The sequence below is a fragment of the Gossypium hirsutum genome, chromosome D07 (assembly GCF_007990345.1).
Source record: "Gossypium hirsutum isolate 1008001.06 chromosome D07, Gossypium_hirsutum_v2.1, whole genome shotgun sequence".
NCBI lineage: Eukaryota > Viridiplantae > Streptophyta > Magnoliopsida > Malvales > Malvaceae > Gossypium > Gossypium hirsutum.
Genome location: NC_053443.1, coordinates 59,197,808 through 59,216,212, shown reverse-complemented (window position 1 = coordinate 59,216,212; position 18,405 = coordinate 59,197,808). Strand labels below are relative to the sequence as shown.

General features: G+C 33.4%; 1 protein-coding gene and 1 long non-coding RNA gene across 2 annotated transcripts; both read left to right on the top strand.

The window, feature by feature from the left end:
- The first annotated feature begins 653 nt into the window (after positions 1–653).
- LOC107935851 (actin-related protein 2) lies at positions 654–5,076 on the top strand. Its single transcript, XM_016868476.2, has 15 exons — positions 654–906; positions 1,061–1,171; positions 1,303–1,437; positions 1,533–1,604; positions 1,701–1,779; positions 2,053–2,102; positions 2,226–2,329; positions 2,423–2,491; positions 2,575–2,638; positions 2,833–2,901; positions 3,190–3,273; positions 3,875–3,933; positions 4,084–4,150; positions 4,336–4,419; positions 4,593–5,076. Exons 1-15 carry the CDS (start codon positions 865–867, stop codon positions 4,671–4,673), a joined length of 1,170 nt encoding a protein of 389 aa, XP_016723965.1. The 5' UTR covers positions 654–864; the 3' UTR covers positions 4,674–5,076.
- Positions 5,077–6,218: 1,142 nt separating this feature from the next.
- Positions 6,219–7,827, top strand: LOC107935818 (uncharacterized). The gene is made up of 3 exons (XR_005916498.1): positions 6,219–6,845; positions 6,977–7,442; positions 7,559–7,827. It is a non-coding gene; the product is annotated as an uncharacterized lncRNA (long non-coding RNA).
- The last annotated feature ends 10,578 nt before the right edge of the window (positions 7,828–18,405 follow it).

Below are 18,405 nucleotides of genomic sequence, written 5' to 3'. Positions count from 1 at the left end.
ATAAATATATTCTATCTGAAATTTATTTAATGCCACTGATTTGATATTTGTAAATATTTTTATACACATATTTTTTAAAAATATTGATAAATTCAAAATGGTACACCAAAACAAACTGATTCCAATACATATTAATTTTAGTAGAAAAATGGTACGCTCATTAATGTGGTACCGACTACCTTAAACCGATTCCAATATAGTTATATTATATTATTGACGGAGTCTTAATGAATTAAACCCTTTTCGTTTTTCTTTTCTTTTCTTTTTTATTTAAAAAAAAGTTACTTTTATATTATTTTTAGGTTAAAATATGCTATGGATTTTGTTACTCTTTAAAAATTTAAAATTTAGTCCATACACTTTTACTTTTAGGAATTTAGTTTATCTATTTTGCATATTTCAAAATTCAGATTCAATTATTAACATTATTAAATTTTTTGTTAAATTTGCTGGCGTGACATTTTAAAATAAAAATAAAAACTCATTTAGTAGCCATATAACTAAAAAAGAAAAATTGATGTTGTAATGAAATTGAATTGAAGAAAAAAAAAATAATGTTAACAATTGAACTTGAATATTAAAATCTTTAAAGTACAGGGACTAAATTCCTAGAAATAAAAATATAAGTACTAAATTTCAAATCTTCAATGAGTATAGGGACTTATGGCATATTTTAAACTTATTTTTAATTTTTTTAAATAAACTAATTTGGAAATAAATGTGAAATCCGGGAAATGAACACCCACCGGATTTCTTTGGCATCCACCCCTTACCGTCTTCTGCTTCAAACTTGTACCAAAGTGATAGGTTGATAGATAGATGTAAATGCAGTGAAGCCCAATCAGTCGACGATCTTTTTTCTCTATGGATAACCGCAACGTCGTTGTTTGCGACAACGGCACCGGCGTAATTTTCATTTTACTCTCTCTCTCTCTCTCTCTCATAAATTACTGATTGCCCACTTTAAGCTAAATTTTAGTCCTTACACAGCTCCTTTTCAATTTGTTTATTTCATTTCATTTTGTTTACTTAACTAGATCTATTTAATATTCGATTGCAGTACGTAAAATGTGGGTTCGCCGGAGAAAACTTTCCCACATCGGTGTTTCCGTGCGTGGTCGGGAGACCTATGTTAAGATACGAGGAATCTCTCGTGGAACAGGAGTTGAAGGTCCTATAACCATTCTCTTATAATTTTACTTTTTTCTTTTCCTTGTTTCTAAGTTTTGCATTTCTAAGATCTTGATAATTTTAATTTACTGTTTTTCTTATCTTCATTTTCATAATTTGAGCTTTGGTTAGGATATTGTTGTTGGAGAAGCATGTGCTGATTTGAGACATCAATTGGATATATCATATCCGGTTAACAATGGAATTGTGCAGAATTGGGATGATATGTACAATATTTGGGATCATGCCTTTTACAATGAACTAAAGGTCTTCTTTCCTTAATTTTTGTTGTTTGATCATTCATTTTTTTCTTTAAATTTATTTTACTGGTCTTAATTATGTTTTATGTTGTTCCTAAGCAGATTAATCCAAGTGAATGCAAGATATTACTTACTGACCCACCTCTTAATCCATCAAAAAACCGTGAAAAAATGGTTTGAAGTCTGATTTATTTGTTTACTGATTGATTGAAATTTTCAAGAACTTTTAACTTTAGGATCTGATGAGTTGGGTTCGATTTGAGATTGCAGGTTGAGACCATGTTTGAAAAATACAACTTTGCTGGTGTCTTCATTCAGATCCAGGCTGTTTTAACTTTGTATGCTCAAGGTGCCTACAGAAATTATTGAAGGTTTAGTTTTTGTTATATATATTTGTGTGTGTGTGTGTGCCCGCTTGTATAATAGTCACAACTTGCCATGGGGTTCAGCTACTGCCTTTGAAAACAATGGAAGCTGTTATAGCCTGTTACCAAGAATATAGTAATCTTGTACTGTGAAATGCAAGAATCTTTGTTCAAAACCATTAATGTTTATTTTTTGTACTGTCTGCTTTATCTTTTTTTTTTTGCATATGATTTATCATTACTGTGAATTGTTACAGGGCTGCTAACTGGATTAGTTATCGACTCTGGTGATGGTGTCACTCATGTGGTAAACTGTTCGACAACCCTTTACCATTAGTTTTAGGAGAAGTTGCAATATATAGTAGGGGTGCTACTGTAGGAGTACTGCAGGTGAAGTCTTGAGAATAATTACTTTGGCTTTTTGTCTCAGGTTCCTGTTGTTGATGGCTTTTCATTTCCGCATCTCACTAAACGGATGAATGTAGCGGGTCGGCACATAACATCCTATCTTGTTGATTTACTCTCTCGTAGGGGGTGAGGACCAATTTTTGTGACAAAAAACTTGTCAGATCATAAGACTTCCAATTCTATTGATCATCAAATGATCTTTTGGGTGTCTTTCTGTAGGTATGCAATGAATAGAACTGCTGATTTTGAGACTGTCAGGGAAATCAAAGAGAAACTCTGCTATATAAGGTGAACAAGCATCTTCTTTTGTTTTCCAATTTTATGTAATTATTTATGTAATCCAATGTCACATTACTTGTATTTACTTGCAGTTATGATTACAAAAGGGAATATCAACTGGGACTTGAGACCACCATCCTTGTTAAGAATTATACTGTAAGTACTTTTGGTAAATTTTTCATTTCCCTTGTCTGCCAAAAGTACTTGATTTGTAACTCATATGCAGGAAACTTCATCGGGAACCTAAACATTTTTTTCTCATTTGTTTGACATGTTATCCATTGGTTATCTTTTATGATTTTACTCAAAAATGTTGCATCTAGAAAACTGAAAATTTTTGTTTGAAACAGCTGCCAGATGGAAGAGTTATTAAAGTAGGCACTGAAAGGTTCCAGGCTCCTGAGGCTCTTTTCACTCCGGTAAGACTGTAGTTCTCTCTGTTGTTATTGACTTTGTGTACTAATATTTTCCTGTGCTACCTATTTACTGGGATTATCTGGATGGATTTGATTGTTACAATGTGAATTGGTACTTGCAATCTTAATGTAGTTTTTGAATTGGTGTGCCAGATCTGTTGGCTGTTCAGTTATTCTCTGTAGTTTTAGATAGATTAGACTGGGGTTTGAGTTCTTACAAATTGTTTTGGTAGAACTGATATCATTTAGTCTTAATATTTGTCAAAGTAAGAAAAAGTTTTCCTTCTGTAGGAACTTATTGATGTTGAAGGTGATGGAATGGCTGACATGGTTTTCCGCTGCATTCAGGAGATGGACATCGACAACCGCATGATGGTACTAAATTATTTCTAGGAATGTAGTTTCTACTATCTAGAATTAATCTAACAAAGTGCTGACACTTTATGTTGTAAATCTGTTACTATATATGAATTTTAATGAAGTTTCTTATTATCCTCCTTTTAAGTCATTATGCAGCATTTCTTCATGCCTCTATTTCCCTTCAGTTTATATTAGTTATCATTTTCTTCAAGGAGTTTTCTCTTTTATTATCTTTGTATAACCTGCTTGCCTAATGGAGGATACAACTTCCCAAAGCAATATTCCCAGGCATTGAAAACCTCCACTTTTCACTTGAAAGAAAAGTTATTCTCTAGCACTCTTTCTAATCCCATTTAAAATGGAATCTCCTGCATTTTTGTTAGCATGTACCCACAAAGTCTCAAATTTAGAGGTCAGGACTACAGACTCCAAATGGATCATCGTTGATAATAAACAGTTAATAAATCCATGCCGTTGGGTAAATCCTTGAATTATTGATACCCACCCTTCCAAGGAAAGGAAAATCGGAACCTTGGGCTATGATATATGTATATGTTCTTAGTGTTGGGATTTTATTTGTGTAAATCTAACTTGTCATTGGCTTTATATTTTACAGCTCTACCAGCATATAGTTTTAAGTGGAGGGAGCACCATGTACCCTGGATTACCTAGTCGGTAATATGCTTTACTTGTATAACGAAACATATTCTAAGATACTTCTGAAATTGCATGCGATGAATTCCACTATCTTCTTTAAGCCTGGTTCCATCATTCTCCTAGCTACATTCTCTAGTATGATTTTGTGACGATTTTCTATTGATTCAGGCTGGAGAGGGAAATCCTAGATCGATATCTTGATGTGGTTCTAAAGGGAAATAAGGATGGGTTGAAGGTAACCTTTGTTGCTGATAAAACCTAAAACAGAAACTGCTCCATCTTCTGTTTCTAAAATACCTCTTTTTGAATTTTTTTTAATTTCATTGATTGAGCAAGTCAAATAATCATTTGAGCTGGATACAGTGGCTAAAACAAAATATGATGCTCGTCTTTAAATTGTTTTTTCCTGCTTCTAAATAGAAACTGCGACTGAGGATTGAGGATCCACCACGAAGAAAGCATATGGTGTATCTTGGTGGAGCTGTACTTGCCGGGATTATGAAGGTGCACTTCTTGCTCATGCATGGACATGCACATGCAAATTCATTCTCATGTGCAGAGCCAAAAGCACAAAAAAGAAAGAAAAAACAATGTTTCAAAAGCTTGGTTTGAGCATGAAGTAGTATAATATCTGATGACAATTCGGAATTCATGGAAATAATATTTCAATGTTGCAGGATGCACCTGAGTTTTGGATCAGCAGGGAAGATTATTTGGAAGAGGGAGTTGCCTGTCTAAGCAAGTGTGGCCCGGCTTGACTTCTAACATCAGTTTGCAATTCTTGTTGGATGTTCAGTGTCTTCACCCTGTGATTGCATGCATTTATTAGCCAAGAAAACACACACAAGGCTGTCCAGGGCAAGCTGTCTCATGTCGGTTGACTTGGTTATATCGTATCCTACCATCTATTTGCCTCTCGGACCAAGGAGCCTGTTGAGTGATTCCCTCTTATGTTACTACTATCAGAAAGAGAAAAAAAAAAAGCTTCCTTGTAGGAGCTACATATATACATTTACCAGACCACAAATTTTGGTTTTGATGTGTACTCTTATAGAAGTTACGCTCATGATGTTTTATTTTCTAGAGGTATGAGCCATTGAACTGTACTCTATTGTGCCCACTTATTTGAAAATAAATCAACTTGTCAATATATACCCATAACATACTGTGACAGGAAATTCTTATACATTAAGGACCAATATTTTCATATGATTTTGAGGGTGATAATGATTCATTTCAATGATATGATCCCCCGCCCCCTTTCTCTTTTTTCATTTAAAATGATATGTATATATTTGCTTTGGAGCAGCTGTGCACCAATTTTTCCCTAGGATTAAAGTGTTGTTGCCATGTGTCATTGCCCTTTTTTCTTTAAAGTTTAGGATTTCTCGTTGATCTAATGATTTTCTTTTTCTCTAAGCAGGATTTGATTGCTACATCCCTACTTATGGGTTTCTAGAAACAACGCTTACTTTCTTGGGTACTTGCTAAAATTTAGCAAGTTTTATTTTTATCACTCAATTTTAAAAGTTACAAAATAGTTATTAAATTATTTGAAAAGTTTTATTTTAAGTCCCCTGCTGTATGGTGCTTTTTGATCACACTACCTGTATCAATCAAAAGTTTTTATTCTCCTTTTTTGTAGTTCAATTTTTTTTTATGAAACAAATTTAAATGTTACAAATTTGTGAACCAAAAGTTAAACAACTTTTTTCTCCGATCTCTAACAATGACTATCAAATCAATTTGGATTTAAGGTATATTCTATTTGTTAATGGGTATTGATCTACTGTACTGATCATTACTTGGAGCTCGTTAGTCGGACTTTTAAAAAAAAAATAACCCAGTGATTTAAATAAAAACTTGTATAGTTTAGTAACTTAAAATGAAAACTTTTGAATAATTGAGTGACTAAAATATAAACTTAATAATAGTTTAGTGACCTTGAGTGTAATTTATCCTACTTTTTGGGTGTAAGATTCTCGATAATCACATTGAATTGTAGCACTGTTTTTTTATCTATAAAATTCAAACTCAAGACTTTATTGCAATAATGATTTTATTTCTTTTAGCTTGATCCCCAACAAAAATGATAAAAATGACTAGCTACCTGTATCCATTAAAAAATTGCCTATCCAACAAAATTCACCATCTTTTTCATTTGGAAAATTTTGTTTCAGTTAAGCTATAACTAATCCATCATGAAGATGTATATTTTAAGCAACCTTTTATTTTCTAAACAATTTCATTGGCTAAGATTAGAAATGATTATTTTATTAATCACTTTTTTTGCAGAATGTTTCACCTTACATTATTTTTTGCCCCTTCTCTTTATTTGATAAAAAACCAATTGTACTAAAACAAGTATGACAGCTCATCAGCATCATCCGATATCTGCAGAAATATGGTGAGAGTAAGAAATAATGGCTACTTGGTTGAAGTGATGTCATTCTTATTTCAAAAGTAGGTAAAAGGCAAGAAATATATTGCCATTCATCGAGGGTGAATTAACAGGCAACCTAATACCAGATAAACCAGTTTCATAAGAAAACCAAGTTGGGATACCAAAATATTAAGAGACAAAGCACCATAGTGGGAAGCAAACCAAAACCCAGTCAGCCACTAGTGGCCTACCCCAACCCATATGGACCAAATTCAAGATCTTCGGTTCAAGAAACTCAAATTTTGAAAATATCAATCCTCCTTTATTTTCAGCATTAGCTAACTCCAATGAAACATAGCCACTTGCCCCCTCTCATATAATTTTCATTTCCTTAAACAAAGTTAAACCAAAATTGTGACTCAGGGTCTTAAGCTTCCCTTATATATCTATCAAGCCTGATCCTATCATTACAAATTTGTGATTCACATCTACCAAGTTTTGGCTACTGCAATTCCCTGCACTGAGACCTCACCATCTTTTTCACATGGTTTGTTTCCTCAGAATCAATCAACTCTGCATTTAAACGCATTAGATATGGACCAAATGTTCTAGTTAGTTTTGTTTCTTAGGCTACATTATTTATACATATATATCATCTCATTTGTGATTATGGATCAGGGTGCAATTGAATGTTCAGCTATAATGGAGAAGTCCAATGAGGAAGTGTCTCAGCTAAGTGTGACTCAAGGAGACCCACCCCTGGTTTGTCCTGCTGAAGTGACAGAAAAGGGCTTTTACTTTCTTTCTAATTTTGACCAAAACATTGCAGTGGTTGTTAGCACCATATATTGCTTTATGTCAAACGAGAATGAAAATGAAAATGCCGATAAGATGATCAAGGATGCAATAAGTAAAGTACCTGTTCATTATTACCCTCTTGTCTGGAGGCTGACGATCAGCTCCGAGGGTAACCTAATTGTGGACTGCACCGGGGAAGGGGCTGTGTTTTTCATAGCTGAAGCGAACTGTTAGATGGAGGAGATTGGAGACATAACAAAGCCTGATCCTCAAGACTCTTGGGAAGTTGGTTTATGACATTCCTGGTGCAAAAAACATACTAGAGATGCCACCTCTAGTGGCACAGGTATTTCAAACTTCACCATTGAATAATTTTCAATATGTGAAATTCACTTCTTTGCATGATAAGCACAAGCATTTATTTATCAACTCGAATAGCTGAATGTTAAACTTTGTTTCCAGGTGACCAAGTTCCAATGCGGAGGATTTGTCCTGGGCCTGTGCATGAACCATTGCATGTTTGATGGCATTGGTGCAATGAAATTTGTTAACTCATGGGGAGAAGTAGCCCGAGGTTTGCCACTAACTGAAAGCTCAAAGCTCACCTAAGATAGAGCACATCAGGAATTTACTAAGATAGATGACAAGTCTAGTACTGTTGATGTAACGGCCCGTTTTCAGTGAAATGGAATAGTGGTTTCGGGACCACAAATACGAAGTTGAAAAATTTATTTTAATATTATTTTGTGGTATATAGCATGATAATATGGTGGTATAAAAATTTTGTTAAAAAATTTTACCGTTTGTATGCTCAATTTGTGAAAAAGGACTAAATTGCATAAAGTGCGAAAGTTGTGTTCTATTAGCTAAAGGTGTTAAATAGCTATAGAACTTTAAAGTGGAGGTCCTTATATGGTAATTAGACCATTAAATGAGTTAGTTGATGTGCATGGCTTGGTAATTGAGTAATTTTTAAAGTTAGGTAAGGGTAAAATGATAAAAATGCAATTAATGATAAAAATAGATAAAAGAAAAACAAAAAATTTATCATCTTCTTCTATGTTTTATGCCATAGCCGAATTCACCATAGGAGAAGGGAAGAAATTTTTGCTCAAGCTTTTTCTTTGCATGTAAGTGCTATTTCATCCCGTTTTCGTTGATTTTTATATTTTCGGAATCGTTGTAGCTTAATCTAGCTAAATAGGGGACTTAATTGCAATATGATTGAAAGTATAGGGTTTTTACATGAGATCATATAGTTTTTCTCGAAGTTTGATGGAAGAAAATAAACTCTTGTTGTTAAATAAACAACTTTTGTTAAGTGAGTTTTGATGAAATTGTTAATTAGGGTTAAATTGAGGAATATGAAAATTTTGTGATAAATGTGTGAATTTATGGAATATATGGGCTGATATGAGCATATATAATTTTTGGCTAGGCTTGGATGTAGTGAAATTTCATGAATTTCATTTTTTACGAGCTTAGGGACTAAATTGTAAAAAGGTCAAATGTTTAGGGGTAAAATGGTAATTTTTTCATAACATGAAATTTGATTGAATTGAATAGGATAAATATTAAATTAGTTAAATTTGATTATATAGATCAAGAAAAGCCACATTCGAAATTAGATCAAGGCAAAAATAAAGTAGTGGATTAATCGGTCGATTGTTTCCGTGTAAAATTGAGGTAAGTTCATATGTTTAATAAGCATTAAATTATGTGTTTAAATGCTTAATTGATATAATTGTGATGATACGACACCATGGAAATTCTCGACAAGGTATCGGCAATGTATGGATCCTATTGAACCTTAGGAATAGATAGGATACAAATAACATGTCATTAGGGGTTACCGTGTTTTGGGTGTTGGTCTCGTACGTCTTACCAGTGGCTGAGTTTTCGGCATGTGTTGCGGTTACTTTACAGCTTGTGTGAGCAGCACCGTGTAGCCACGTCTTGATTGACAGCTTATGTGAGCAGACCCAGTGATGGCTCGAGAGTGAGCATCTATATGAGATATGAGATAAAGGTGGTTTTGACCACGTATTGACACTTAGTGTGTGAGATACCCTAGTATCCGATAGTATTCCAAATGGTTCAACGGGCACAAATGATGATACGAGGTTATAAGAGTTTATACGAACCAGTACAGGTATTTGTGTGAGATACGAAAAATAATTCATAGTTGATGTATTCATACATGACTAACATGATTGTGATTATGTATTAGGCTTTGGGCTAATTGAAATTTACCTATGTTTTAATTATAGTTATCTAAATTGTGGATGAGTGGTAAGTTGTATTTATTAGCCATACGAACTTACTAAGCTTAATTGCTTACTTTGTTTTAATTTTCGTGTTTTATAGTGATTCGAAAGCTCGCTCAGTTTGGAAGTTGTCGGAGATCGTGTCGCACTATTAAACTCTCATTTTGGTATTTTGGACTTTGTATATTTTGGTTAAATGGCATGTATAGGTGCTTTGGCTAATGTGGCCTATATGTCTTGTTGTGTTTTGGTCATTTGAGATGGCTTGTAATGTGGTCACATATTTTGATATGTATATATATTCAAATGACCCTTTAATATGTGGTGTACGGTTGCTTTATGAATGCCTTACTTGTGAAATTGTGTTTGGCATTAATTGGTTGAAATGGAGATGATTATGTATGCTAAGTTTTAGGCACAATGTCTCATATATGTAATTGACCATTTAGGTAACCTTTGAAGTATGTTTGGTATGTTTTAAAGTGGTCAAATGAATGTGTTTATGGATATCATGTTATGGTGTGAATATACAAGTTATAAACTTGATATTGGTTGGACTTGAGTGTCTATTTATACCATGGTTTTATGTATTTTGATGTGTATAGGTTGACATCAATTTGGGTGAGAAATATGGCTTGGAAAATGACCTATTTTTGTCCACATAGGCGTGTGTCTCAGCCGTGTGTGACACACGGCCAAGTGACACGGTCCCGTGTCCCCTATAATTTCCTTAGAAAGCAAGTCAGTAGCTTCACACGGCCTAGCACACGGGCGTGTGGCTTGGCCGTGTGACACAAGTCAGTATACCCTCCAGTTTTTACACGGCCTGACACACGGCCTAGCACACAGGCGTGTGAGGCCATTTTGAAGGGTACACGGCCTGGCCCACAAGCATGTGGTCTGGCTGTGTAACCCAAGTCAGTGAGTTACACGGGGTCAGACACGAGCTGGAACATGGCCATGTGATCTCTTTTCGATTGCCCACACGGCCTAAGACACGGGCGTGTCTCTTGGCCGTGTGAGACACACAGCCTAGCTACACGGGCGTGTGTCCCATGCACTTTGAAAATTTTCAATGTTTTTTCTAAAATTTTCTTGAATACTCGATGTAGTCTCGAACCAGTTTTAATGTTTATTTGGGGCCTCGAGGGTTTGTAACAGGGACTGTATGAATGTATTTGAATGGATTTTGATTTGAATGATAATTGATTATGAAATGTATGATTGTTTAAGTCATAAGTCAGGTAATGCTCTGTAACCCTGTTCCGACGTCGGATACGGGTTAAGGGTGTTACAGTTGATCTCTACAAAGATGAAATGTTGTATAGATCTTTCTGTTTGGATCCTGAGAAGCTTGAAAAACTAAAGAAAACGCTATGGAAGATGAGGTTCTTGAGAAATGTACTACTTTTGAAGCTCTTTCAGCATTCATGTGGAGGGCTCGGAGCAAGGCACTTAACATGCTATCTGACCAGTAAACAATGCTTCTCTTTGCCGTTGATGGTAGGCCTAGATTCAATCCTCCACTACCAAAAGGTTACTTCGGCAACGTCATTGTACTGATAAATTCCATATGCCAAGCAGGTTAGCTATTGGAAAGGCTATTTTCACATGCTATGGGGCTCATTCAGGATGCAATGATCTGCCATAGATTGCTTTTGAGGTTACAAGAGCTAAGCCTTCTTTATCACCCACTCTTCTCATCACGACATGGTCTAGGCTATCTTTCCACACTATAATTTTGGATGGGGAGAGTGTAACACCCCTAAAATGGGACCGTGTCATTTCGGGTTGGACCGTGTCATTTTGGGTTGAACACATGTTAGAATTTTTGAAAAAAATAAAACAAAATTATTAATATTACCGGAAAAGGTAGTTGAATGTTATAAAAAATAAAAAAATGGATTTAAAGAAATCAATTTAGGGGTATTAACTAGATCGTAAAGGAGTGAAAAGTATTGAAGTAAAAGTGTGAAAATTAAAAAGAATAAATGACTTGATTAGATAAATGAGAAATAGAGGAAGGACTAGAAGGGAAATAATATGAAAAGAGTAGAATAAATAGTGGAGGATATTGAAGTAAAAGTGTGAAAATTAAAAAGAAGAAATGACTTGATTAGATAAATGAGAAATAGAGGAAGGACTAGAAGGGCAATAATATGAAAAGAGTAGAATAAATAGTGGAGGATATTGAAATTGAGTGTATACCATAGGATGATGTTAGATTTTTTTTAGTTAAATATTTTAAAATATTAAAATTGAAACGTAGAAACATCACTTTCATCATACACCATTCACGTCCCATTCCTTTTCTTTGGCAAGTTTCATTTTCCATTTTTAGCCCTCTCAAGTTTTAAATTCTAATTTTAATTTATAGGTTTTTAGTAAAATTACTCGATGGCATGATAAATTACTTGTGAAGCTAGCTAAATTACACATTTGAAGAGAGAAAAGAGAAGTTAGGGATTTGAGAGAAATTAAGGTATAGATGATGAAGTTTTTTTTAGAAATTTCATATTTATCTCATTTTAAATGCATAGAAATAGTATGTGATTATTATATTGATGTTTAAATATTTTCTACATGCGTTATGTGTTATATTGATGAAGAGAAATGAAAGAACAAATTGGGGATAAAGAGAGCATAGCTCATCCCAAGCATTTTGTTGCAAGTACAAAAATAATTTTACTTTATCTAATTAAAACCTTGAATGAAAACTTGATAAATTGGTGAGATTTATTAGTATATAAAAATGATATTTTGAACTATAGAAATTATTTGAAAGTGAAATTGTATTCTTCTATATCTGTAATGAATTTGAAGAAAAATGACTTAATTACAAAGAGTGTAAAGTTGGATGAGTGAAATAAATGTTAATATGAAGCATTCAAGTGAAATGTAAAATCTTGATAAAGGAAATGTCAAGTGAATTTTAATGTTTGATAATTATATATATAAGGACTAAATTGTAAAAAAGGAAAAGTTTGAATTGTTTTATTTGTAAGTAGATGTAATAAAATTGTATAGTTTGAATGCTCATGTAAATAAAATGAGAACTAGTAGAATATAAATGGCATGCTATTAGGAAAATTTCTATACACACAAGTGGGAGTGATACTATAGTGCAAGTGAAAGCGGTATTACAATGCAAGTGTTAGTGACACTTTGGTACAAAGTGACAACTGCACATCCGTGCAAATAATAGTAGCACTCTGGTGTAAGTTATCGACATTTCCACATATCCTATATATTTTATTAAGTCTATAATTGGGCAATAGATTTACAAGGTAAGTGAATTAAAAAAAGACACTAGTAAGTAGCTTATAAACTTATTGAATTGGAACCTTACTAGAGTTATTATTGAAACAAATATATGTATGATAGCATGATTCATAAGTGTTATATATGTATAAATATAAAAGTAATGATTTGATTTAAATTACAAAGTTTAATTCTTGATGTACTTGTTAGTACAAAACTCCGGTAAGGAAAAATCTCGAACACACGATCGGAACTCGAAAAGAAAAAGAAGAAATAGGACAGGCTCCAAGGCGTGTATCAAGCCACTATCTTTAAGGTTATATTCGCCCCCACTTATCTTCAGTGTGCAAACGAGTTCCAAGCAAATTAACCTCGAGGATACAATGAAGCCAATGACTATTTGCGTTTTGCACTGACGAGAATAGTCCACTATGCACTGAGTAATGTATAACAAAAACTCAATTTCTACAAAGGATTTCTGCAGCAATACTTTATAGAATAATCTAATAATATTAGAAAATGAAGGAAGAGAAGAAATAATATTAGAATTTGTTGATATGATTTCCAAATGAAATCCCATTCCTATTTATAGGAATTTTCATGTCTCTTCATAGAGACATCTTTCAATAGGTGTCTTTATGAATAAATAAATAATAATAATTATTCATTTAATTTTGTAACTATTCAAATAATATTTTTTGAATAGTTATAATTCTTTTTAAAAAAAATCAAATGATATAACTTTTGACCAATGACCAAAAGTTTTATCTTTTGATTAATTACACCCATTCATTTATAGTTATTGGGATACTATAAATATTTGAAAATATTCCAACAATCTCCGCCCATTTTCAAAATATTTAGATTTTGATATTCTTGGAAATCAATTTGCATAAATAAAGGTGTCTTACGATTGAACCTTCACTTAGTGAAAACATGTTAAAGTTAATCGAAATTGTATGGTAGACTAAGCTTTGAACCAACTATTCCATTTGATTAACTGAACACATCTCACACAATGATTTCAACATCAGTCAATACATAGTATCTAGGGACACTATTATAGCCATGTGTCTATGTCCTCTTTTCATGAGTGCTGTCAGAGCCAAGCCCTTAAGCTCCTAGAAGCGGCCACACTTCCACTCACATAGGTAGATCCCATCAAAAGTGTTCCGTAATTATAACACTCTAACATATTTATGTTATGGGTCCATTAAGAGTACATTACTCATCCTTCCCTTATCATTACGGGTACCTAGCACTTTAATCTTAGGATGGATTTATTTATAGTGCTAACAGTCACATACTAATGATGTACTTTGTCTCATTGAACTCAAGACTTGACGTTATACCAAGCGTTGAGTCGAGTTTCCATCATGGGTGACTCTAATTAATAGGCTTGAGTCCCATCCCTTTTGAGGTCCTTTTTACTGCATCTCTAGCAAGACTTTTTGTCAAAGGATCTGCCAAATTTTCACTTGACCTCACATAATTAATAGTGATCACTCCATCAGAGATTAATTGTCGGACATAACTATGTCTTAATCCAATGTGTCTAGACTTTCCATTATATACTTGGCTATATGCCTTTGCTAGAGTAGTCTCAATATCACAACGGATAGAAATAGGTGAAATTGGCTTAAGCCATAAAGGTACATCATAAAGAAAATTTCTTAACCATTCTGCTTCTTTAGATGCAGCGGCTAATGCAATAAATTCTGCTGCCATGGTGGAATCAGTAATACATGTTTGTTTCTTGGAACCCCAAGAAATGACTCCTCCACCAAGAATGAAGATCCACCCACTAGTAGATGCATGATCTTCCAAACTTGTAATCCAACTAGCATCCGAATACCCTTCTAAAACTGGAGGATATCCATTATAACACAATCCATAGTTAATAGTTTTCTTTAAGTACCTAAGTACTCTATTTAAAGCTTGCCAATGCAAACTACTTGGATTACTTGTGTATCTACTCAATTTTCCAATAGCATATGCAATATCTGGTCTTGTACAAGTCATTATGTACATAAGACAACCAATTAGACTTGCATATTTCAATTGATCAATTTTCCTACCAGCATTAGATACTAATTTTAATTGAGGATCCATGGGTGTAGATTCTAGTATACAGTTGAAAAGATCAAACTTTTTAAGCACATTTTTAATGTAATGTGATTGTGATAAAGCTATAGTGCTTTCATCTCGGGTTATTTTAATCCCAAGAATAACATCTGCTACACCCATATCCTTCATAGCAAAGTTTTTTGACAAGAATTTCTTTGTGTTTTCTATTTGTTCCAAATCCGTGCCAAAAATGAGCATGTCATCTACATATAAGCAAATTATAACACCCTTTCCATTATCAAATTTACTATATATGCACTTATCGGATTCATTTATTTTATAGCCATTAGCTAAAACAACCTTGTCAAACTTTTGGTGCCATTGTTTTAGTGCTTGTTTAAGCCCATATAAAGATTTAACAAGCTTACATACCTTATGCTCTTGTCCTGGAACAACAAATCCTTCCGGTTGCTCCATGTACACTTCCTCTTCCAATTCACCATTTAAAAATGCAGTTTTAACATCCATTTGGTGAACAACCAAATTATATATAGAGGTAAGTGATATTAATAGTCTAATTGTAGCAATTCTTGCTACTGGAGCATAGGTATCAAAGTAATCAATACCTTGTCTTTGTGTAAAACCTTTTGCTACCAACCTTGCTTTAAATTTATCAATGGTTCCATCGACCTTCATTTTCTTTTTGAAGATCCATTTACAACCTATTGGTTTGGAACCTGGTGGAAGATCAACTAAGATCCAAGTTTGATTTCCCATTATTGAATCCATTTCATCATTTATTGCTTCTTTCCAAAAAGCAGAGTCTTGAGATTTCACTGCTTCTTCAAATGTAATAGGATCAGATTCGGTATTATAACAATAAGGTATCTTATTGCATATACTTTCACCTTTTCCTTCTACAAGAAACATAATGAAATCTGGTCCAAAATCTTTGACCTTTTTAATCCTCTTACTTCTTCTTAATTCTTGACAAGATTCATCATTATTATCAATTTGTTTCAATGGAATCTCATTCTCATTTGAAGAATGAATCAATTGTTGTGGTTGTAATTGTCTTGATATAGAATTAAATCTATTTTCATCAAAATAGCATCTCTTGATTCAATAACCGTATTAATTGAAATTGAATCATTTGGTTCAATTACTATGAACCTATATGCCTTGCTATTATGTGCATAACCTATAAATATGCATTCAATTCCTCTTTCACCTAACTTTTTACGTTTAGGTGTTGGAACTTTTACAATAGCTCTACAATCCCAAACCTTTAAATAATTAATGTTTGGTTTCCTTTTCTTCCATTGTTCATAGGGGGTTATTTTAGTTTCCTTATTAGGAACTCTATTCAATATATGACAAGCTGTTAGAACAGCTTCTCCCCAAAAACCCTGTCCAAGACCTGAATATGATAACATTGAATTTACCATTTCAATCAAGACTCTATTTTTCCTTTCAGCTACACCATTTTGTTGTGGTGTGTAAGGGGCTGAAACTTGATGGACAATTCCAGTGAGTTCAAAATAACTTGGATTATAGTATTCTCCACCTCTATCCGATCTTAAGCACTTGATAAATGATTCACACTGAAGTTCAACTTCAGATTTATAAACTTTAAATTTATCAAGCGCTTCATCTTTTGAATGCAATAAATATACATAACAATATCTAGAACAATCATCAATAAAAGTAACAAAATATTTCTTTCCACCTAATGTAGGAGTATTATGCAAGTTACATAAATCACTATGTATCAAATCAAGCAATTTTGTTTTCCTTTTAACCTTAGGGAAAGGATTTCTTGTAATTTTAGTCAACATACAGGTATTGCATTTTTCAATATTATTATTAAAAACAGGAATTAAATCTAATTTATACATGTCATTCAATTTTCTATAATTCAAATGACCTAATCTATAATGCCACAAACAAAATGATTCAACCATATAAGCAGAAATAGTATTTTTATTCTTATTAATAATATTAAGTTTGAACATGCTTTCATACATATACCCTTTTCCCACAAAAATTCCTCCCTTAGACAAAATAAACTTATCTGCCTCAAAAACAAGTTTGAAACCAAACTTATTCAACAGACTTCCAGACACTAAATTTTTCCTAACTTCTGGTACATAATATACATCATTTAAGGTTAAAACCTTTCCAGAAGTGAATTGTAGTTCAACAGACCCTTTGCCTTTAATTGTTGCGGTGGAAGAATTTCCCATGTACAAGACATTGTCATTTTCACATTGTGTAAACTTTGTGAACATGCTTTTGTCTTTGCACACATGTTTGGTTGCTCCGGTATCAATCCACCATGTATTATCATCTTGTGCCATATTAATTTCAGATATCATTGCAACGAACTTTTCGTTATTATCAGCCTTAGAAGATGATTTCTTCTTTAAAAATCGACATTCATTCTTGAAATGTCCCGGCTTTCCACAATGATAGCATGAGCCCTTTTGTTTCTTTTTGAACTTAGGTGCTCTATCAGTCTGATTGAACTTTCTCTTGAATGGTTTAGTAGTCTGTACTTCCTCCGTAACATGTACTTTGGCATTTTCAGAATTTAGGTTCTGATCTTGTTTTCGATACTCTTCTTCAATACGAAGATGATTTGCCAAAGCCTCAAGAGATATTTCCTCTTTCTTATGTTTTAGACTTCTTTTAAAGTCTTTCCAAGATGGAGGAAGTTTGTCTATTATGGAGGATACCACAATCATTTCATCCATTTTCATATCATATTGCTTAAATTGATTCAGCATCTTTTCAATATCACGAAATTGTTCCATAACAGAACGACCATCAACCATTTGATAATTATTGAAACGACTGACAAGAAATTTCTTACTTGTAACATCTTCGGTCATGTATCTTGCCTCCAATTTGTCCCATAATTCTTTAGCGGTGACGTCGTTTTGGTAGGTGTCGAACAAACCATCAGATAAACCATTCAATATGTGGCCCATGCACATGTAATCAGCATTGTCCCATTTTTGTCTTTCTCGGGTTGCAGCAACAGATTCATTTTCATTCTCTTCAGGTCTTGGAGTATCCAAAACATAAGCAATCTTCAAAGTTGATAACAAAAAGTGCATCTTTTTCTGCCATCGTCGAAAATTGCCACCATCAAAACGATCAAGTTTAACAAAGTTGGAAGCCAACTCCCTTAGTGTTCCACTTTCATGTGTTGTGGTAGTCATCATGAAATATAACCTTAAAATTGTTAGTACAAAACTCCGGTAAGGAAAAATCTCGAACACACGATCGGAACTCGAAAAGAAAAAGAAGAAATAGGACAGGCTCCAAGGCGTGTATCAAGCCACTATCTTTAAGGTTATATTCGCCCCCACTTATCTTCAGTGTGCAAACGAGTTCCAAGCAAATTAACCTCGAGGATACAATGAAGCCAATGACTATTTGCGTTTTGCACTGACGAGAATAGTCCACTATGCACTGAGTAATATATAACAAAAACTCAATTTCTACAAAGGATTTCTGCAGCAATACTTTATAGAATAATCTAATAATATTAGAAAATGAAGGAAGAGAAGAAATAATATTAGAATTTGTTGATATGATTTCCAAATGAAATCCCATTCCTATTTATAGGAATTTTCATGTCTCTTCATAGAGACATCTTTCAATAGGTGTCTTTATGAATAAATAAATAATAATAATTATTCATTT

What these genes read in the sequence shown, in the direction of transcription:
- LOC107935851 (XM_016868476.2), top strand. Translation starts at nt 865, where the DNA reads ATGGATAACCGCAACGTCGTTGTTTGCGACAACGGCACCGGC. An exon ending in GTGATGGTGTCACTCATGTG is followed by an intron (nt 2,103 to 2,225) that starts GTAAACTGTTCG and finishes TTTTTGTCTCAG; the next exon opens with GTTCCTGTTGTTGATGGCTT. An exon ending in GAGAAACTCTGCTATATAAG is followed by an intron (nt 2,492 to 2,574) that starts GTGAACAAGCAT and finishes ATTTACTTGCAG; the next exon opens with TTATGATTACAAAAGGGAAT.